Source organism: Cygnus atratus, chromosome Z (assembly GCF_013377495.2).
Source record: "Cygnus atratus isolate AKBS03 ecotype Queensland, Australia chromosome Z, CAtr_DNAZoo_HiC_assembly, whole genome shotgun sequence".
Taxonomy (NCBI): domain Eukaryota; kingdom Metazoa; phylum Chordata; class Aves; order Anseriformes; family Anatidae; genus Cygnus; species Cygnus atratus.
The window spans coordinates 27,530,115-27,553,214 of record NC_066396.1 but is presented as its reverse complement, the minus strand read 5'-3'; the positions used below and the strand labels follow the sequence as shown (position 1 = coordinate 27,553,214).

The window sequence follows — 23,100 nt, the reverse complement described above, 5'->3', positions numbered from 1 at the left end:
TCTCTGAAGCCATGCTTTTAATGAAATTGTTCTTAGGAGTGTGTTTGGCCTCCTGCTTTCCCTTAAGGCCGTCTGACAATCAGAAAGCATTAGAGGAGGGAGCAAGAGAGAGGAAAAAAAAAAAAAAAACACTTCAGGAAACTTGACAGAGAAAATTTGCCTGGGAAAGGCCACTGCTGGTTTAGTCAGGTCACATAATCATCCCCTTACCTGGAGACTGTACTGTGGGAGAAACCATAGGACATGTTTACAACATGGGGTGAAGGACCTTACTGTCGTTTTCTTGGATGTGAAACAGCAATCACTTTGTGAGTGTATTCATTGGGAATAAGAAAGGTATTTGGTGGACGACAGTTAAGATGCTTTCTTACACTTAAAACAAGTTGACTTTACAGATTTGCAGCATGTTCTCACTGGACTAACAGTAAGTGTGTGACGAGAGTTTTCTAGCTTTAAGACTAGACAGGTGCATGTTAAAATCGGAAATACTTATCAGATGTTGTAGTAAAGAACAGTGAGACACCACTGTTGCCATAACAAGCTGTGATACAGAAGGGCTGGTGTTAGGGCAAGTTCTTTAAAATCAGGGAGACCCTGCCAGGAGCAGCAGAAAATCATTTCCTGATCAGATTCTGAGGGAACAGGGAACGTAAGCATGGATGGATGCTGATGCACCCCAAGACCCTTACTCTCTTGCTATTTTCTTGTGCTCTATGTGAACAGCTACATTGTTCCTACCAACCTGAAGAAGGGGGCATGGGATTGTGTATGCAGCTGAGGGAAGAATGGAATTAGGTCAAAAAAAACATGAAAGAGTGCCCAGAATAGAAAAGGAAACTGCACTGCAGAATGAGGCTCCTTGGTGTTTGCTGAAGTGCTTGTACATGTTTCTCTACTGATCTTAAAAGTGGAGCAGAGAAGCGCTAGTGAAGTCGGAAATTTCTAACTTCCTTACAGGGAAGCATTTTTATAGGCACATCTGAGTGCCTGTGCAAGTGCTAATTCCCTAAGCTAGAACTCTTTAGAAGCACTTTTAAACACAGTCTAAAGTAGGCTTCCAGCTCCATATAGCGCCCTGAATTTTCCAAGTGGGCTGGAAAAAAAAGCAATCAATATACATTAATCCTCTTAGTGGCTGAATTTCTGAGTAGCCAAGGCATTCTTTCCTGTGAGAAACCCCTGCTGAAACAACTTGTGTTTGAAATTCCTCCTTCTTCCTTTGTTTCTTCTATCCTCTACACCTTTCATCAAAGGCAAGCCACTTCTTATGCCTTTGTTTCTTTATGCTGTCTCCATCCTACCCCGTCTGGCTGATGAAAGGACAAAAATATATCATAAACAGGATGATGATTTCTATCCACGTGTACTTTACTTCAGGAAACAGGCAAAATGAAAATTACTTTATTTGCATATAGTAAGTAGTCACACTTGCAGCAGGATTGAAGTGAAATAATACCGGCGAACATTTCAGTTCACATACAGAGGAATGCATACCATTATGCTAGTCTTTGAGTTCCAGTACTAAGCAGAAGCTTCAGCTAGCTTCCTAGCTTCCAGTTCCTGCTTAGCCTTCTCTCTCATCTCTCTTTCTCTCTCAATGAGAAGTGATTTTTCTTGCTCCCACTCCTTTAGCTTCTGCTCATGTTTTGCAATGTCTTCCACCTCACATGCTGGCAGCTTTTCCTTAACGAGTTGGGTGGTCAGGGTTAACAGGCTTTCAGATTCAACCTTGCCAAGTGAATGCAGCTTAGAGTACAGCTCCTGTCACAAAAAGGGATTTGATGGGGAAGAAGGAGAGAGACAGTCAATCACAAAAGTCGGTGATAAAATATTTCCCTATAACAACCAATACATAGCTGTTGAATCTAATGATTAGCTGTACTATCCAGGCCAGCTATTTCATCCTAGCTAAAAGTTTTGACTGTGGCAGCAGGTACCAATTCTTCCCCCTCCTTGAAATACTAACCTCTAAAATAATCTTTTGGTGAGCAATAAAACTGAAACAATGAAGTTTCATTTTCATTAAGCAGTGAAATTCTCTTTACTTTTCCAGGTTCAGTTACCTGGTGTAAACAAAGATCAGCTGACCAGTCAATTATGAAAATATAGTCTACACACCTTATTTTTTGGGTCTTATCTCAAAATTCATTGACTGATTTGCTCCACACTGCCTGCATTAACATCCCTCTCAACAGATGCAAATCACTTTAAACACTCTCTTACTCTAGAGCACACTAAGTAGCTCCCATGATTTCTTCCCAACAGTTACTGTGATCTGAGGCTTTACTTTGTTTACACAGACTGTACAGTAGATCTAAAGCAGGTAATATTTATCCAGGGATATTCTACACTGTAACTAAGAACATAGCTTCAGTAAGAAACTCTGCAATATTTCCTTTTTGAGCTTTACTTACCTAGATTTCATGCAGCATAAAGATATTAATTCACTTAAGATGATGAATCATCCAGTGATACTATTTCTGGCTTTCTGGAATCTTTAGCCTGATGGCTCACTAACAAGCTGATTAATTGCCTTAAAAGTGCAGATACACAGTCAGCTAGAGAAGAGTTTCCTGAGGGAGGAAGATGACATGGCACTGGCAGATTCTTCACCCTTTGCTCATTCATTAGATAGGAACACACTTTCCCAATTGTTCTTTTAAATAAGATGTTTTACTGAACCAAGCACTTGTGGAAATGTTTAAAGCAAGTAGGTATCCCAAAGAAAGGTACATCCGTGCTTTTTTCACGTGCCCTTTGAATAAAGCTTATTGACTTGCATTGAAAGATGACTGAAAGAAGATATGGGGATAATTCGCCACCAAACAAAATGGCAATTCTGGGTCCATGACGACATCTGGTCTTCCCCTCCCAGTTATCACTGGAAGCTTCCATGCTGTGTAGTTGATCTGCAGTATTCCTCTTACTCCAACTCCCACTGCAGTAAGCTGCAAAGGCACTGTCCCTCAGCTCTTGCCTTGAGGTTATACCTCGTTCTCAAGAATGAAACGGGGGTGTCCCTTCTGATGCCTCTCCATTTCTTCCCACCCTAGCCAACACCAACTACAAAGGCTTTGCTGTTTTGCCAGGCAGTGGAAGGTCTGAACAGGTCAGACAGCAGATAAAAGTCTCTTCAAGTGGTAGGTATACATGTCTGAGGGGCTTGGGCATTTGACTCTGTTGCCTTTTTGATTTTATGATAAAGATTAAAAGGAAACAAAATGTCTTTGAAGCTACTGGAGTAAAGCCAAACTTAGTAATATTTATGTGTATTCATCTCTATTTTGTTGAGATATCAGTAAGTTTACAGTACATCAGGGACAAACATGGAGAGTGTAGAGTTTGGATTTGAGAAAGGAACATAACTCCTGACAACTTCTCCCATGATTAGAGCTTAGACGTTCAGTTTAAAGATAATCATTTTAGACCATTAAGAATCTCTCTGCTACCCACTACTGAGGACGTACTGAAAAGGGGGGTTTGTGCACTAAACCTAAGCAGTATGAAACTGATCTAGAAGAAATACAATGAACTGGAAACTAGTGGGACCTCTCTCCTAACCCACTACTGGACTGAACCCACTGAACTCTGGAATCTTCCCTGCTCTGCTGTAATACGTTAGTGAAGCTAATTTAGGAAAGCAGCAGTCTCTCTGTCCTGCCTGTACCAGAAGGGCACATTCTTAAATGGCAAAGTCACTAATTTTTATAAGCAGTCTCCAGGGCTCTGCATTCAGAGGAGGTACACTGCTTTCAGAGACAGTGCTCCCCAGCATTTATGTGATGAAATGCTTGCTCACTGGTCATTTATATTGATGGAAAGAATTACCCCAGGAACACTGTACTGAGTGGAAGGCCTCAGTTCATGGTATCTAAAAACAGGTAACTACAACATGAGTGACAGTGTCAGATACACAGTCTATATTACAGCTCTAAAGGCTATTTTTTTTTCCTTTTTCTGGAAAGAGAAAAATGCCCTCAAGTCCTGCTTTTTGGAAGTGAAGAACATACTGCTTCTCACACATCACAGTTGTTAGTCACGCTGCCACAGCTTTTTCATGTACATCTACAAATGGCTGTTCTGAAGGTCTATATTAGACATAAAGTCCAGGAACACATACAAAAGCTGAACAAGCTACAGTTTGAAACAGGAATTGTATGCCTGGACCAAATCACAGGATCACGAGGGTTGGAAAAGACCTCCAAGATCACCTGGTCCAACCATCACCCTACTACCAATGTCACCCACTAAACCATGTCCCCAAGCACCACATCCAGCACTCCCAGGGATGGTGATGCCACCACTTCCCTGGGCAACCCGTTCCAATGCCTGACTGCTCTTTCTGAGAAGAAATGTCTCCTAATCCAGAACTGTTCAAGGCCATGACAGTCTGGAACTACAGGCCAAATTAGCTCTAACCGGGGGTATTTGAATTTTACCACAGCACAAATCAGAAATGATCATATAAAATGGGCTTGTTATATAGCTATGAGATGATGAAATAAAATTCAATCACCATATAGCTATGCCCTGAGGAACAACTGTTTTGTGTTTTATACTGTTAGCATCAGTGTGACAAACTAGAGATAAAAGGGAAGCCTTACTTAATTCCACAGACTGAAAGTATAGGATGCAACTTTCCTACTAATCCTAACATACACAAATGGAGAATAAATTCAGTATTGTCTCAACCCCAGTACAATTTACTTTAATGAGTAAGAACCCACACAAGGTCAGATAATGGCTCTCTAATGACAGGCCACTTTTGCAAACAGCATTTGGATGTATCATTCTGATGTATGAAAAGTGAAGACGAAATCCCAGCAGACATTCAGAAGACAAGTGGCCTTGAGCACTTATTTTTTTGACGGTTGCTTCCTGTTTGAGTACATGAAAATGTAAGGTGGCAACAGTTTTAGAAATGCCAGGTACACTCCTGATGCACTGAAAGGGTGCTAGTCTACTAGCTATGATAAGCGTACTTATTTTCTAGTATTTACTATGGATATCTATTACAGCTTAGAATATTTACATAAATGAAAATCTCCTACCTTGAATCGGCTGTAGTATTCAGGTACTTTAGACTGCTCTGTTTCTTCTGTTTCTGCACATTGTGACTTTTGCTCTGACTCCTTGGTTTCTTCGGATGATTCTGGACCAGGTTTTGCTTCAAGGACAGACTGCAAAATGGTCTCCAGAACATCAACCTGAACAATCAGATTTGTCACTGTTAGCATAAACAGTTTGGAAATACAATCTGAGTAATACTGCTGTTGCATCTACAAACAGCTTTGTGAGTTACTCCGTAGTTCAAGATGACTGCTCTGTATGATAAAGAGAAAACCAAATTCTAAAAGCAAATGGACTAATTCTTGGAAGAATTATGTACTGTATTTTGGACTTTTGACGCTGGGCATTTTAAAGTCCCTGCAACAGAAGAACTCTGTCAGCCTCCATCAACAGTAAAACTCCCTGACTCTGGTGATGTACACATTCAGATGTTTGTGGATATCTCAGGCATTAGACTATCATCTGCTCTTAGCCTGATATCTAGTCATAAATATTAATGCTAAATGGTAGCCACTGTGATAATAGCACTAGCATGACATACAATCACAGATACATCTAAATAAGATGTTACTATCAAACGTTCAAAGCATATAATCTTTAATAGATCATCTTGATTCCCCTTTGGTGAAAATAAGGAAAATTACCTGTTCAACAAGAACATTCATTCCTGCCATTAGCTGGGTAATTTAACAGGAAAAACGAAAATGTGGGCATATAGTAATATGTATGTTGGTATATATATAATAATGGTATGTTGGTAAATGTTTATTTTTAATCTCTATGATACCCTTGTTCTCTTCATGTTTTTCTCTTGAGAGGTACCAAGAGAACCACCTTCTCCTAACTGCAGTTGTATCAAAAGAATGCATTAGCATCACTAATGGACTTGGTAAACTATTCCTTTATCTATAATTGATATGAAAGATGGAATTGCTATACGGGTGCTGCTGCTGTTTTGGTACTACGAAGATTGCTATAACTGAAATTACTGGATACAGGCTGCCTGCATTTTAAAATTCAGACTTTACAAATATAAAGAGCTGTTACCCTTCTCTGAATCCTTATCCTTAGTGTTTATCAGTTGAATGAAGTAACAGTGTAACTTTTGAATCTATGACACTTTCCACAAGCAAAAGGGCTCTTGATACCTACTGGTTTCATTTTCGTAGTGTAAGTATATATAATGCTAAAGAAATAAAAAATAGCTTTACTTGAAATAACATTCTTGGCACTGAAATGTAATCCTTAAACTACCAATACTGAAACAGGATTAAATAATCAATGAAATCATTACTGAGTGCTTGAAGATACATAAACTCTTATCTGGAGAGTTTCTCAGACAATTCCACACACCAAAACTTGCTTGTTCACAGTTAAAACAATATAGCACAATACTAAAATAGTATTTTTGTTACGTTGTTATGATAGTAACAGAAATTATCTCTCTCAATGGTCATGGCAGAGAGAAAAGAGGCACCCTGCTAGTCAGAAACAGAGGAAGCTTAAAGCCTGAGAAAAAAGTGACTGATACTGAATGGCCAATCACTTGAAAATGTTTTCAACAAAAGTGTGCAACTAAAAAAAGTTCATCCCAAAATTTCTCATTTAGGTAATGAAATTTCTTCAGCCAGAAGATAATATTACATTTGGGAAAAGAACCAAGGTTGTGAAAACAGGGTTGCATCTTTCTCAGGTTTGTATCTCTTTCTCATGCCTGCTATTGTGCAGGCATGCAAGGACAATAATTTACAACATTGCCCATATTTACTAGTGCTATGATATGGATTTACAAGAATTGCATAATGGTCAATTTAGGCTTGCCCAAAAGCTACACCCAAGATACTACAGGAAAAAGGAGTTTATGCATGTGAGGTTGCTTCCACCACATCTGCTTTCAGTGTATGTTGACTGACCCCAGTATTGACCTGCTCAGTGCTCTTAGTCCTTCACCCTTGGGAACACTGCATTTCAGTTGGAGATAATAATTAAAAATATCTTATACAGATCTTTAATAGTAAGATCTCAATGAGCATTCTTGTGGAAAAGGACAGATGATACAAATCAATATAATGCAATTACTTTATACCAGATAAGGATGCAGACCAAAATATTTTCCTTTTCTTTCTTAGTGCATTGTGGTCGCAAAAAATGCATTGGAGAAAAATTATTTTGATAATATCAAAACATTTGGTATTATCAAGGCCCATTTTTGGTCCTTAGCTTGGTGAAACTTGTGTGACTTGCACTATTGTTTTTATACTGCTACCTAAAATCCAAATCAGGCCACAAATCTCTTCAGGGAAGTCCCTGTGTAGCTCTCACGGTTGTTGCTTTTTGGACTCTTCTACTGGATTTGTACAGACACTTGCAGCAATAGTGAATAGTCAGCAATAACCTTATTTTGCAAATTCTTAAATGACAGATGTAATTAAACTCTGCAGCTTAAGCTGCTCACTGAACAAAGTAAAACATTTCTGCAAAGAAAGCATTGCTGCTTGTTACTAGAGATTACTATTTTTACAGTATCAGTACAAACACAGATATAAAGGACCTTACTAGACTTGATGTACCTGGTTGCATGTAATGTTACATAGACAGATGCAACCTTGTTTCAGCACTAGGGTGTTTGTCTATAATCCAGAACTCTGAGGAGTTCCTTAATTTGCCTAGGGTTTATAAGCAGAAAAAATCACCAATTTATTAGGCTGAGATCTTCAGACTTGGAGTAAAAAAGAAAATTGCTGAACCACACCCAAAGAGAGAACTCTAAATAGTGCAGGTTTCAGATATGATGCTTCCTTCCCTGCCCTATCCAGTATTACATAGAGCTGCTTCTGACTATGGGGCATTAGGAGGACCTGCTGAGCAGTGACATGGCCTTTGTACATCAAGCGAAATGTAGGGGCTGTAAGCCTAGTACTGATGCTAGCAAAAAGGACACTCGCAGTACCAGAAAGCCCTTCAGTGCTGTTTTTATGCACCACACCATGTAGTTTCCTGAATTATTCCACCTAAGCTGGCTGGTTCCAGGAGCAGTGTGAAGCCCCATAGCACTCCTAATACTAAAGTACATTCATAAGAGCTGACCTCGCAAACAGACCAAATCCATTTATCCTCCCTATCACAGGCACTACAACCCTTCTAGAAATCACCCTGCCCTGTCTCTGGACCAGTATCACTCAGGACATGATTCCACATGAAAGAACACATGGAATTAGCCAGGAGAGGTACAAGATGTGACGTTTCATCTTCAAGTATGTCTCTGAGAGAGCTGGGAAAGTATCTTGGGGGGGCATGCGGCTTAAGACATAAATGGCTTGTGGCAACATTAGACACTCGCTCGCAAGGACATGCCAATAGACATCTTTGCTGGCTTGTTAACTGAAGCCATGCTTCTGCTCTAAATGTTACTTCCCCTCCTGTCTTCCACAGACCTCTGAAATATTACTAGGCTTGTAAAGGTCTGCTATCATCTCATTAGCAAGACAAGTAATTTACAGGTTTTACTGAAGTTTAGTTAGTGTGGAATTCCTTGTGTTATGCAGGTTATAGTCTTCAGACTTACAGCTTCTTTGCAGATTTTGATGTCTCCTGGCAATGAAGCTACATTCTCCATCACTTGCAAGGCTCTATTCAAGTATCCAGGTGTCCACATCAGCGGCATTAGGTTGTAAACAGCTCTTAAACCTTTATTCAACTCCACTTTCCCTGTGATAAAACAATACTTTGAGTTTAGTAATTGAACACTTGAGTCCTAAGGTAATCTATAAGGATTGGTTCTGTTCTCTAAGTGAAAGCAAGTTTCCAGGATTTTGTGGTAAATACAAGATACAAAGCTGCTGTGACAGAATTGTTTTCTTGTTTTGTTAAAGTGCCTTCTTTTTGCCAGCTTCAGGACTGCTACCCGTTTGTCCCTGTTTGTTTATTGTTCCTCCCCATTTTCTCCCCCTCATCTCTACATTTTGCCCATACAGAGAAGTGGAAAAATGGCCAGGCTTCCTGGTTGTCTGGCACCGACTCAGCATCTCTGAGAAGGATGTCTGAAGATCTCAGACAAATAATTGTTTAGCATTCACGGACTCACTGTGCAGCATGTGTGTGCTAAATGTGAGAGGCAGGACTCACACCCATGGTGTTTAAGGTCTGCTCACACATGTACCAAGACCAGATCACATGAGACTTAAAGCACATGCTCTACTTAACTGTACAGCTCAGTGTTCTTATTTCTAGTTGGAACTTCCTTAAAGAAAAGATGGGAGACCTGCAAAAATGAAATTCTGGTTCTCATTTTGGAGCTCCCTGTGCACCAAGGTCTTCATGACTCTAGCAGGACCTATGATGCACAGCACCACTGACAACCTAGCTTTTCTTCTGAGGGTGACAGTAAAGACTACAAAACTTCTGTTCTCCATAATGGGGAAAATGTACATGATATTCTAGTTGGTGAGTACTAACGGGCTATGACTGTCACTCTAAGCTCTTGATTTTGTCGTTGTCAATGTTAAAAAAAAAAACCACACTGCAGTGTAGCTTATGAGAGTTATCCATCCAAGTCTCACTTTTATTTAAACTCTGGCTCTAAGAATGCAAAACTGTGAAAACAATCCTTATTCTTCTCCACAGGGAAAAGAACACTTTAAGAAAAGCAACGTAGTAACTGCACAAAGCTTATGAACTATGGACAAATTAAAATAGCTAAGGTGCCTTAGGCCACTCTGTGCCTGAAGACATCTTTCACTCTTTCAGAGGTCAGTTCCATTAGTGCTGGCAAGATTGTGGAATATGTGACATAACAGCAAATACCTTTTCATCTATTGAATGTCAATGTCATGGAAAAAGTACTACTGCTCACAAACAGTGAGTACATTTGTGAAATACAGCCTCTACTCAAACAATCTTTATGACACAAAACCTATACTAAACTGAATGCCAATTGTACAGCAAAGTCCCTGTCTGTATCAGCATCTCCACTTGATAACAAACAGCTCCACTGAAAATCAGGTTTCCAATTAATTTTAATGTTTATCCTCTTTTTTCAATGAAAACAAGGTGTTCATTTTACAGTCATGATAAATCAGAATCAGCATCTTAACTCTGTCACTATCCATTGTATTTTGAGGTTGCATTTTAAGAATGTGTCCTCTTCTTATTACCCTGAATAAATTCTAGGACAAAAGATAATGCTGTAATGGAACAATTGCATAATGAAAAATTTTAAATTGTTTACTCTTAATTAAATAATCATTTTACAGAGAAAGACAAAACCGTTCTGGACTATACTCCCATAAAGGTTGCAGGAAATTCAAGAATTGCTTATCCTTTCTTCCCCACCTCCTAACCCCCTTCCCTCCTGTTCTGGATGTACTCTGATCTAACTGCTCTCTAAATAATACAGCATATCATTATTGGTGAAGGCTTCTTAAAAGATACAGGATAAAGGTGCTGCTATCTGCTGTTCACAACAGAAACATTAATGTTACAGTGAGTAGTAAATGTTCTAAACATAGTGTTTTTCAGGGTGCGGTCTCTGTAATTCTTGGTGTGTAAAGATTATTTTAAGAAGTTCATAAACTCTATCTAGAAAAAGAACATATTGTCTAGTACCATAGATTTGTTCTACAGAACTCTGTCTTGTGAGATTTTATCAAGAAAATGTGTTGATCCACATACAAACCAACCCTACTGCTCTCTAAGAATGTTTTCCTCCATTCAGTCTTAACTCTGAAACTGTTTCTTCCACTCTTTCTGCCTTTTTCCTTAGTCTTTTCATTGATTACATTTTAATAAAGCAAGGGCACAAATTTAGTTCATCCAGTGGCAATAAGAGGGAAAATAACGACTGTGAGGAAAGTAAAACTTACCAAGAAATGCGTAACCATACAGCTGGGAGCTAAATCCCACAGTGCTTGTTTGCTTTAGTCCTGTAAGCAGTAGTGATGCACCAAGACTCCTCTCCTCTTCCCACTGCAAATAATGTAAACTAAGATGTAAACTAAGTACATGTTCCTTGACAAACACAAACAAAAATACTGCGGTAACCAAAGGCAGCACATGGCCTTCATCACATCTTACTAACAAAGTAGAGAATCATTAAACCTGTCCAATGTTCAGAGTAACATTACACACAACCTGAAGAACAGTATATGTATAATAAAGAACACCTCTTTCCAGAAGACAATAAAACGGGAGGATCTTTTGAATGGAAGTCAACCATTGTGTTTCGTTAGGGATAAAGGATTATGTTGATTACACTGGCCAAGCACTGCCAGTGACCCGTATGTCCAGCACTCACTTCAGGCTAACGCTGCTGAAAACAAAACTATGTGGCTTCCGTACCGGAGCAGTCCTTTCTTTTAAGTATGTGGTAAGATGCAATCTCCACTATCCTACATTAGAACAGAAAATGCAGAGAGAATATGCTGCTACGGGCTGCTTCAAGTCCAAGTGATAGATCCGACCAACAGTGAAAGCTAGAGAAGGGGACCCAATAAGAAAGGACATTAAAACCACAAGAGTGGTGTGAATTTTACTTTGCTGTGGGATAGTACAATACAAGGCCAGAGAAGTAGACTTCAAGTATACACATTTCTTCTCAGCAAATGAAAGAAGCTGAGAAGAAATCCCGTTGTGAAGAAACTGGGGAAGATATAAAAGACAGTAGACTGGAGGAAGTCTGCTTCTCTAATACACAGATTTTGTTGCAGGGTACTTTAAGCACCTTGTTATTACCTTAAGACCTCGAACAAATACTGCCAGTGAAAGGCAGAAACTTTCTGTAAAGAAATTCCCTGGTTTAATGCAAGGAGATGTCTTTTCAAGGTGTAGCAACTTTTGTGTCTCCCTTCAGGTGCTATGTGAACTTGCATATAATCATCCAACATAAAATACCATCACCTAACAACCACACAAGGTATTTGCCTGACCCAGGAAAGACATCCAACGGGATAGGTCTGTTTCTTGCTGAATTCAGCATTCCTGGCGAATGTTACGGGAAAATCAGATGCAACTGGAAAAACGGAGCTTTGAAGGTCTGCTTTCTTTTGGGAACTGTCCCTTTTGGCTTCAAGAGCTGAAGAAACTGCAAGCACTTGACATTAATGCCTTTGCATGGGAAGATGGCAATCACACTGATTGTTTGCAACAGTCAAGGAGGATACTTTCTGGGGAGAGCCAAAACCAGTCAGTCTGGTTCAGCAGTGCTTACAACAGCAGAAATATGGAAGTTCTCTATCACCTGCGCTAGGGGCTAATATAGTCAGATTGCCCATGATTCAGTTCTCAAAGTTAAAAAACATTTTGTCAGGCTGCTGGACCCTAAGCTATGGTGGTCAAGGCCCTGTCTGCAACAGGACACTGGCTGACTTGTCTTGCACCTTGGAAAGAAGGAATGGGGATTTTCTGTCTACAGCCATTCCTAAATCAGCCACAGAAAAACGGTACTGAGCATTACAAGGTGTTGAATGGTACTCTGTATGGTGCATACATATAAAAATATGGCTTATTGCAGGTCTTGGATGGGTTTATTTCAAAATGCATATTAAATACATCACAGCTGTATAAATAGGCTTGTCTTTTAAACGTGTTGTATGTCCATACCACCCTTGCTTGCATATTCAGCTTTCATAACATATTACACATAGTGACAAGTGCCTGTCTTTGCAGTAAGGATACACAAGCATAGACAAACACAATGGAAAAAACAGATTTTAGTCCCTCTGACTGTCATACATAAGTGATCAAGTATACGTGAGGAATGGAGGAGAGAAGACTAAATGCACATGGTTTCTATAGTGAAAACTGAAATTACAAGCCAATTGATTAAAATCTTAAGGCACTGGCCTTAACATTTTGGAATATGTTTTATGCAAGACAAATGGAGGCTTCTAGTACTTTTTATGGATGAGAAGGCAGAATACTGCCACTTCCAAGAGCCTGAATTGTCATGTTGGCCTTAAGCAAGACAGATATGAATAGGAAAGCCTAACCCAGTCTGAAGATAGGAGAGATTTTAGTTTTAAATATTTCCGAAAATCAACAGAAACAAAGCCAAATGGGGTAGTGAAATTCCTAGTGAAAATCTTTTTTACTTCTACAGCATCAACTTTAACAAGTTATAACCGTGAGCAATACTCACCTGTAACAGTGTCCAATATAATATGCAATACATTTTTTTGTGTGTTAACTGATGGAGCCCTCTTTGAACTCAGGTGAGATGTCACTTCATCACCTTGAAGTGGACATACACCACATCTGAAAATCCTGAAACACTTTTTCTTTCAGAGAAAGGAGCAACTAGAAGTGATGACAAGTTATTTGCTGGCTTTCATCTTCTGTTGCTTTTTTTTTTTTCTCCTTTCTTCTGTAGTTTTCAAAAAAATGAAAAAACTTGGAGCCCTTCAATTTTTAGGTAAACTTAGGGTAAATAAATATATTCATGACTGAATGCCCAGCTGACTGCAACACAACACTTGGAAAGAGAAGCTCTGAGTATCATTTTGAGTGTGGTCAGCTTACCGTATGTTTAGACTTGGTTGCCAGGTACTGGTATAAAACATAAAGAGAAAGAAGCTGTGTTGAGAATTCATCAAAACTTTCTTGCAGCATGATCTCTGTTACTACTGACAGAGCATCTACAGTGGAAACAGACACAAAATTAGTAAGTGGAAATTTTCACATCTCCTTTCTTTTGCACCCACTGATGCTCACTGATGCTTTCCTGTTGCAGTACATTTTGAAGCAGTTACGGAGGAAGTTAAAGATTTCTTATGACTAGCCGTAGAAAATTAGTCTTACCCATTTGGGTTATACTAACATGCTATGAGAAGGAGAAGGAACAATTGATTGAATTACAGGAAACAACAACAAAGAAGCTTTCTAAACTCATCTTAGCTCAATGCTTTCTGACTTCAATTGCCTCTTCTTTGCTCAGCCCTTCAATCATTAACATTAAAAAAAAAAACTTTAAAAATTACTTTGCTCTTGTGTTTTGATTACAGACAAGAGAAAGCTGGCTTAAATTAACTGCCCTTAAGGTGACAGTATAGTACAATGGAGAAGAAATGTTGTCACAGATCACCCATAGCATTCACTGTATTCAGCAAACAGTGCTCTTGAGAAGCTCCACAGGGAGTTGCAGTGACACTCCCTGTCAGGAAGGACAGTTTGTTAAATAGAAGGCCTTGAGCCTGTCAGAGAAAAGAAATATGGATGGAATAATGAGGAATTCACAGATGGGGGCCTCTCAAAATAAAATGAGTGTATGTATTAACTTGCCGTTTAGCAGTATTTTCATGACAAAAGCTACAGACAAGTCCTTCTACGACTCTATTTTCCCTGTCATTTGTTTGTTTTGCAGAAGGTTTATGCAAAGAAAAGCTCACTTCAAGTCTACAGTACCAGAAAACCTGCAGTGAAATGAAAACCTTAAATATTTGTCATCAAACATGAGAGGATTATTCATCTCAGCACTTTAACAGTCAACAGTGAAAGGCACCTCAACATGGCCATTCAACACAGCTGTCTCTCTTCAGTGACAGACAGAACTCTAGACAAATAGCTCAGATTAGATGTGTAGCTTTTTGAATGGTTTACAACATACCAATTCTCACTAGTAACTTCAAAGATAATGTTAACATGTAAGTTGGAATTCTGAAAGTTGGAGAAGATAGCTTACATTTGGAATGGGATTAATCATGATAGAAATACTCTGAATTGCATATTTCAAAACTATACAATGAGTAAGATCCCAACAAGAGTGATGTATAAATATGTAGAAAAGTAGTTTATATACGGAAAGAAAGTGTGGTTTCAAGGTGACTTCAGAGAAAATATGGCTAGAAGTTTTTAATTCAAAGAAAGGCTCTGTGGATTTAATAGCACACATCTGGGGATGCAGAATAGCTATATATTTTCTTACCTTCATATTTCTTCTGCTTTAAGAAACAATCCAACAAAATATTGAATGTAAAATTATCTGGGAAAATTCCATACTGAACCTGAAGAGAAAGCAAAAAATGAATGTGAAAATTTGCTGTTCAAATCTTCCAAAGCATAGTGCTGCAGGTATGAGAAAGATCAGTACCATGGCATTTCACACTGGTGCAATATGACAGTTAGCCAGGCAATTTAAGAAGCTTATTAACTCCGCTCCTGTGATGTGGGCCTATTAACTTTCAATGTACTGGATTTGTTTTACATTTTATCCGGGTCTTTGGGAGCAGGAGAGGCACTGCCTATCGGGATTTTTATGTCCCTCCTGTATTTAGCATGTTTTGATGCCAGCAATATTTAAAAACAAAAAAGTTCAAGGGAAGAAAAGGGACATAAAAGCTGAAATTTTCAGCTTTAGCTGAAACTCTGGTCAAACGTCAATTTTTGTTTTGACAATGGAATATCTGAACGTAAAAACTGCAATATCCATACCTGGCTGTAATACAAATTCCAGGTAGGCCACACTTGCCTCAAAGACCTAATCAAATATAGTCATGGCTTTTCCTTGCAGAAACTTACCTTGTTTTTTAGTGTGTATAAAGCTTTGTCTTGTGCACCATATTTTAAGCACTGTCTGATCCAACCGTGGATGGTCCAATCTCTCAAGTACCAGTAATTTGGACTATGCCGAAACCTAAAGGATAATAAAAGTCCAGGTGACAACATGATTCTCTGTTCTCACAGAAAAAAAAAATCTACGAGCAACAGATTGTGTTTCAGTACCTCTGCCCTTCATGATCTCATATATAAATCTGTATTTGACTTTACAGTCAGTCAATTATTGCTCTCCAAAGAACACTAGATAGCCCTTTCAGTAAAAGAAAAACAAAATCCTGATATACTTTAATAGTGTGTAGGACGAGATAATCTGACCTTTTCACAAATGCAAAATATTTTAAACTCACTTTCCAGAAAGCCTACGGCTTTTCCCCTGATGAATATGATATAATAATAGCTTGGTATGATTTATAAAGACAACTGAGATTGCTATAAACACTGTAGTACTCTTTAACCTTGCCTTTCTCATCATATAACATTGTATTGTTGCTGGCCTCTTCAACAAGCAACACTGCTCCATGACTTACAACATCAGAAAGTGTCAGAATTACATCAAAATACTGCTGCCTTTGAACCTTCAGAGCCTGTATAGTCTGGTATCTCGCAAACACTTTAACTCATGCTTCTCTTGAAACACTTGAGAATTCACTGCACCTCTGCCTCCTCAGACTGCTGCAGGCTTCATTTGTATTTAGAAATGCTTCATCAGTGAGGTATGCCTCACGCACTGGGAAACTCTGCTGGAGACCCTTCCCCTGCCCCCTGCATCAGCTGCACTAGCGTTGTTCCTCACAGACATTTTTTTAATTAGCTCTGAGACACCTCATGTCATGGCTTCAGCAGTGTTCCTAGGCAACCTACTCTACCGCTTAACCAATTTGTAAAATTAAATACTTGAAGTTCAGCCTCTTTTGTTTTGTCCTTATTTAGCCATATACACTTTGCTTTGTATTTGGAAAAGAAGTGACTAAAAGCATATGCAGCTTTATCCTTGGCAAAGACTCAAAAAGCAATTAGGAATCCAATGGTAGGAGCTGCTGCCTTGATCCGGTGCTGAATTTCACACCCCAACGTCAATAGATACATGCAACCTTTCTCAGTTCAAATTGTATGCATGAAAAACAGCCTCAGTACCCAGTATGGAGCTGAGTGCCACCTCCCGTAGAAAACGTAGATGACCGAGCTGGGCTCATGCGCAGATGCTTGCAGCCTCAAGCCAAGCTGCAGCACCATTTAGAGGCAGGGTTGGCTCTTCCATCTGAGTGAGCATGCTTTCCAGAACATTTATCAGATTAACGTGGCCACCAACTCTCTTTTTCCCCCCCAGTGAATCTCTGCATATTGTATCCCATGGCTAAGGGCTACACAGATCGCCAAGCTTGGAAAAGCATTAGAGTCTTCAGCATCCAGAAGACTTCAGTGCCAAAATCAGAGCTATACAACTACATAAAGTCTAAATATACTACTCTTTAAGTGGCACATAAAACCTCTCCCTTAAATTAGAATTTAACAGAAAAAGACAAGCATGCTTTGAATATTAAATTATGAACATCCATTTTCTTGCTCTAATTGCTTTCCATTTTCTTCCCTCTGGAATTCAAATACTGGGAACAGCAAGAATATATATTTGCTTTCATTAAAGTCCTGTTTCAATAATGCTTACAGGAAGCATCAATTACAGGCATCTGAATTTAATCATATTTTGATGAAACAGTTATCTAATTGCTACAGACTGTTTCACCAGCCATTTAAGATGGGTCAGAGTACAACACCGGTACCCAGCAACAAAGCCACCAGAATCTTTTAAAGTTGCTTCATTAAATGGTTAATATTGTTTCAAAAGTGGAAAAAACAATCTTACGAAAACATAACGCTGATGCTCTCAAAGACTTAGGCCTTTCCTTTGATATAATCTTTGGCATCCTTTCTACAAATTTGTTACATAGGAGGGAAGAAAACTTTAAAAAAAAAAAAAAGATTGTAATGGGTTTGAGTATTCACCTTTAAGCAAATGCATTATTTATTCTCTTGAGTACACAAGAGTGAGAGAGAGCACTCAGCATCTCACGCACCTTGGGAGTGCTACAGCCTACCATAATGGGAAAGGCTTCTAGGTTCCCAAGTTAAATTGCACTTGGACAGTAAAAGTTCTAAGAGGGATGTGATGAGGTCTAAGAAACATGATGAAACTGATCCTCGGTCACCACAAGTTTCTAACAGTGATAGGCATAGAATTCAGGCACTTATTGTACAAACTCCTTTAAAGAAGTCTTCACATGAGTTTTTAAGGCCTGGACGGGAGTGGGTCCTTGTTCATATGCACGCGTGCACACAATCACAGGATCTATCATTACTATCATTACTTGTCACATAATTACTGCATGTTACTGTTAAGATCCTTATTCTTGGACTACATCTCCAGTGTACTGGGTACTACTCAAACAAAAAGCAAACAGCTTCTCAGCCAAAGAGTTTTCTAGTTAATTCTAATAATTCATTACAAAACAGTTGCATACGAATGAACAGAGGGAACTAGCGCCAAAATTGCTCTGTCTCCATGTCAACAAGAATCCAATACATGTGCACGCATACACTCCCTCAGCACTAAACACTTCCATTAATCCGTGATGTGGTAGAAGGAGAATTGGAAGTTAAGAAGAAACAGAAATGCTTCCATCTTTAATTGTTTCTGATCCATATAATGCTGGGATGAGCTCTGTCTCTCTTCTGCTAGCTCAGAAGAGAAGCCAATAGAGTATCTATTTTTACAGCTAACCTAGGCAAACTAACCAAATGTTGTGGCAGACATTTTTATTTGAAACGGAATCAGGGAAAGGAGGAGATTGCTGGTCATTTTGACAAGCATTAATGTCTTCCTCCTTCTCTGTGAAACACAAAACAGGATATAATTAAGCAAAGCAATATGTTCAGAGACAGATGAAAAGACAGAAGGAAGCTAAAATTACAGAAAGCAGAAGATTCAGACTGAATTAAATAAAGGAAGCCTCTAGCAATTGCTGTGTGTTTAATAGAAAGACCAGGAGGTTATCTTGCAGATGTCTGCTGCTGAAACTCATTTTTTCTGAGAACTAATAAAAACCTAAGAACAAGATTCTTATAATGGATTGAGAAGAGACAAGGAGAAACAACTGTAATAGTATTAGGGGAGCTCACTGTTGCTACACTTTAATGTTAACAGCTGAATAATCAATATGGTGATCCTCCTTGTCACTGACCTGAAAACCTCTGTCCCCACAGAGAACAGGAAAAAGAATATAAGACAAGTAGCAACTGCAATACCAGGGGCATTGTGAATGTAATACTAGAATTACCCTTATTTTGGAAAATTATTCAAGGGTCTAGTCCTGAAACTTGATTTTCATTATTTCATACCTGTAAAATGATTACTATTACAATGTGGAAGAGATACAATGAGCATACAGCCTTAGTACAAGGCAACCAGAACATTTTTAGGCAAGCAAGCGCACACACTCGCTCACAAACTGACCTGCATATCAGGCTACGCATGCATTCCTAGTTTACTAATTCCCTGCAAAGGCCCCACTGATGATTATTTACAGCAGTGCTGAAGTACTCATGCTGTGTAAAAGAAACTGAACAATGGTAAAGTTTATCAGATGCTGAGAGTGCCTTACAGAGTGCTTTACTAAACCAGCAAGCATGACCTATTGGTGCTCTCCCACACTGCAGCAAAGCTGAGTTACTTCCCAGCTTTTTTTCTTTATTTTAATGGTCTTTCAAATTTGTTTGGTGCCATCAAGTGGTGATACACTCTAATGCTGCTTTCTCATACTTTTCATTTTCAAGGGAAATAATACAGCCACACTGAGAGAGCAAAGAGAAGCACTAAGGAGCCACATTGCACCCCCTTCCCTAGATATGGTGAAGTGTTCGTTCATTGATTTTGGGGATAGACACAAATGAAGAAGATTGCGAAGAAAAATATGCTGGGTTACACAGCAGCTGCTGCAGAAGAAGTACAGTACCAGAAACAGCTCTGCTATGTGGAGGGAAAGCCAGCTCAGAAGATCTGTTCTAATTCTTCGCTAAGCTGATCTGAAAGTCCCTTCTTAAACTACATGGCTTTCCTAAGTGTATGTATTCAACTCCTGGTACTGTCAGAGGGCATCCTTGTGCAATGCACAGTTTTTCTTTTTCTCACATCTGTGAAACATATTAAGGGTCCTTTCCCTTCTCCAGCATTGTCTGACCTAACAATAAAGTATTTTGTTATAATCTACACATACAGTACATACAACTGTATGATCTCTCAGGTCTCTAGATCTCTTCAAGACATTCTAAACTTCATTTGTACTTTGCTTTGCTCATTTTACATTTCTATTAATAAAATTATTTCCCTAAATAAAATCTCTTATACAATAATGATTTTATGTGTTACAAATGTGTTACTGTCTTCTGCCATATTACAAGGAACTGGAAAATTTGAAACAGGAAGACACTGAGTACTCTCCATTTTTTCATTATTTCTAATATAGATATTTAAGATGTGTTACTCTGCCTACCTCAGAGTTAAAACCTGTAAGATTCACATAGTGCTTGTAGGTTCTTGTAGGTTCTACTCCAGGGAAGGAAGGAACCTTCCTTGTGATAATCACTGCATTTAATTTAATCCATCTAGACTCCAGATCTCTCTTACTTCTTTTAGAACTAGAGAGAAACAGAAGTTTGCATGTTGGTTTGCTTTAATCAGGAGAGTGCCAGATGTCTTCTCATCCACTTAAGGTTCTAAAATCTCTGGAAGTAAAATGTAAGGAGACTTAGAACAAATAAATGTCCTACAAAATGTCTCTGAGAGCCAGGAAGAAGCGCTCAGTGGAAAGAATCCAAAGCCACTCCACATTTTACACAAGTCATACAGGGCTGTGAAGCTCCTTGGCAATGCCATGTTTTTTTCTTCCCAGGCACATTTTTTTAGCTACAGCGCATAATGATCAAATGGATTCCAGGCAGGCTTAGCTTGGAAACTGGAAGGCTAAAGAAACGTCACCCAGAAATCTCCCTTTGTTTGTCATTTCAAGCCACAGGCCTTGGGAAAAATCCTCTGCATTTTAAATGGACTCAGAGGCATTGCTCGTGTGTCAATGTCAAAGACAACAGCCCTGAAAAAAAATCTTTGTTGACTGAAATTTCCTCTTATACATGAAAGTAACTACTTTTCTACCTCTTCTTTGCCTGCATCTGGGCCTAAACTTTTCTTTGTATGTCCCCTTTTAAAAAGTTCATATATAATCATATCAGTCCTATACGAAATACTGCATACATTAACTGCCAACTCAAGCAAAAACAGAGGGAACACTTTCCTTTTGTGGTGAAATAAAAAACTCAAATAGTATACGTAGCGTAAGTATTTATATCTAGATAATCAATATCTATACACTTATATAAAGCGTATAGACACTTTCTATCAAAAGCAGCAACAGGAGAGGTGCAAAAATACATAAATCAACTATAATGGGGGATAGTCTAATCCTGTGAGACAGAATTATGCTCTTACACAAAAAGAAAAGCAGCTTGCAGACTCCCTACAGAAAGCTCATATTCAGCCCTTCTTTTGTTATAATTTCTATTGACTTTCCCCAATCTTTGATTTTAAACTAAATTAGCTCTTGATCGCTTCAGCTTTAAAATTAATTTTTCTAAATTAGACTTGCTGCACCCCCATATGAATGCATAATTCTTATGTAGCATCTTTTGTTCAGGAGTTGCACAGATCTCTAACACCACTGATGAATGCAACCTCAAAACAGGTCTAAACGATCACATTTTAGATAAGGAGAAACTACAGTACAGAAGCACATTCAAAGATTAAGACTTAAAGAATGCTTTTCATATCTAGTTTTGCTTTCCAGTTATACCACATACATCTTTTATTTCTGTCTAGCCCAATGTTACAAACAGTTTTCTTTGCTTCTTAACCCTTTTGCTTGGTAAAAGCACCCAAACTGTTATATACTGTCATATACAAAGTCATATACTTTTGGTAGAAATACATACTGTACTTTAGAAAGTCTAGGGATATTGCTCTGGTCATCAACCTCTCCTAACAACTGAAGGGACAGAATTCACCACTCACTCATGTCAACACACTTATTGCATTGCTCGAAACTACTCTTCTGTACAAAAAGCTCAGCTTTGCAAAGTCTGTTTTTAACAATGACTATCACACACATCAATCAAACATATGGTGGCTAGGATATAGTCTGTCCTTTACTGACCTACCTGCTTTTTTGACAGACAATACTTAATTAACAAATGGAAGCTGAATTTCTCACAGAAAAAGCATTTCTGCCCATTGTTATCAACCTCCAGCACTGCATCACTAAATAATCTTCCTCTTGATGGATTTAAGGCACTCTTGTGATTAAACTACAGTGAACAACATAAATACATTAAAAAGAAAAAAGCAAATATTCATAAAGCCCTAGATATATGCTATACATTTCATAATAATATATGACTGGAGAAGGAGTTTACTGCAGCACAAAAGAAATTCTTTACTTGTACATAAACACAGAAAAGAATCACCACAGAAGAAATGGTAACAGCAACAGATCCAGAGCCTGCAGCAAAGTTGCAAGCTATTTATCGGCTCTGAAAATTACCTGAATTATTTATCTGTCCTTCCCTCCACTGGCAGTGAATGTTAGTAGAACTGAAGCAGAGCAGTTCTTCCGATCTCCTGCCATTAGGCTACACCAGGCAACCCCGAATCCCTCTAGAATCATTTGCAAAATGCAGAGAGGAAAACTCCTTCAGACAATGTTATCAGCCTCGGTATCCTACAGGCTTGCTTTGAACTCCTCCAAACTTTATACTAGTTAGCTCATAACCAGAGTGAAAAAGTGAAGGCCATACCCAGGCTCAAACACCATCCTCAGGACAACATCTCAGGACACTTTGTCCCTAGGAAAACTGTTCTGGGCTGCTAAACGTGTTTGTTAAAAAGCTCCTCAAACATCCATGCTGATTTAAAATACTCCAGAACTACACGCTCCCCAGAAGGACAGCAGTGGAAGTTCACTTTACAAAAGAACACTTGTTTCCAGCACAAGCCAGGTTTTGTTTGGTATCATGCTTGTGTGAACGTGCTCCCCATACTACAATCTGACAAAAAAGGACATCAGTTATGGGCCTTGTCTAGCTAGAAACTAAATGTGTTAATATTTGAAATTCCAGTGTAAACATGGTTTCTATGCTTAAAGCATAATGCTTAAACAAGTCAAGTTAAAGGCAAGGTTGCCAGCCAGTTCACTGAAGCTAAAATTGGCCACTTTGGGATCCCCAGGGTGACTGGTAAAGAAAAGAACACTGTGGCAGTACAAATACTACTGCTGAGAAAAGGTGGTGGTATCCAGTTTAGTTTCGTGCAGAAAATAAAACAAGGTCATTTTAACAAAATTGAGAAGTTTTATTGCAAACATGAACTATGAAGCAAGTAAT

The 23,100-nt window shown here is 38.7% G+C and overlaps 1 protein-coding gene across 1 annotated transcript in view; it reads right to left on the bottom strand.

Annotated features, from left to right (window-relative positions):
* Positions 1 to 1,379: 1,379 nt before the first annotated feature.
* The window catches only part of MRPS27 (mitochondrial ribosomal protein S27), a 45,852-nt gene continuing 24,131 nt past the window's right edge, over positions 1,380 to 23,100 (bottom strand). The window contains exons 5-11 of the mRNA XM_035565835.2: positions 15,580 to 15,694; positions 14,987 to 15,065; positions 13,585 to 13,700; positions 10,932 to 11,034; positions 8,636 to 8,778; positions 5,052 to 5,207; positions 1,380 to 1,761 (exon numbers count right to left, since the gene is read on the bottom strand). Of these exons, the coding sequence (XP_035421728.2) occupies positions 1,522 to 1,761; positions 5,052 to 5,207; positions 8,636 to 8,778; positions 10,932 to 11,034; positions 13,585 to 13,700; positions 14,987 to 15,065; positions 15,580 to 15,694 (952 nt within the window). The 3' untranslated portion in view covers positions 1,380 to 1,521. The remainder of the gene's footprint in view (positions 1,762 to 5,051; positions 5,208 to 8,635; positions 8,779 to 10,931; positions 11,035 to 13,584; positions 13,701 to 14,986; positions 15,066 to 15,579; positions 15,695 to 23,100) is intronic.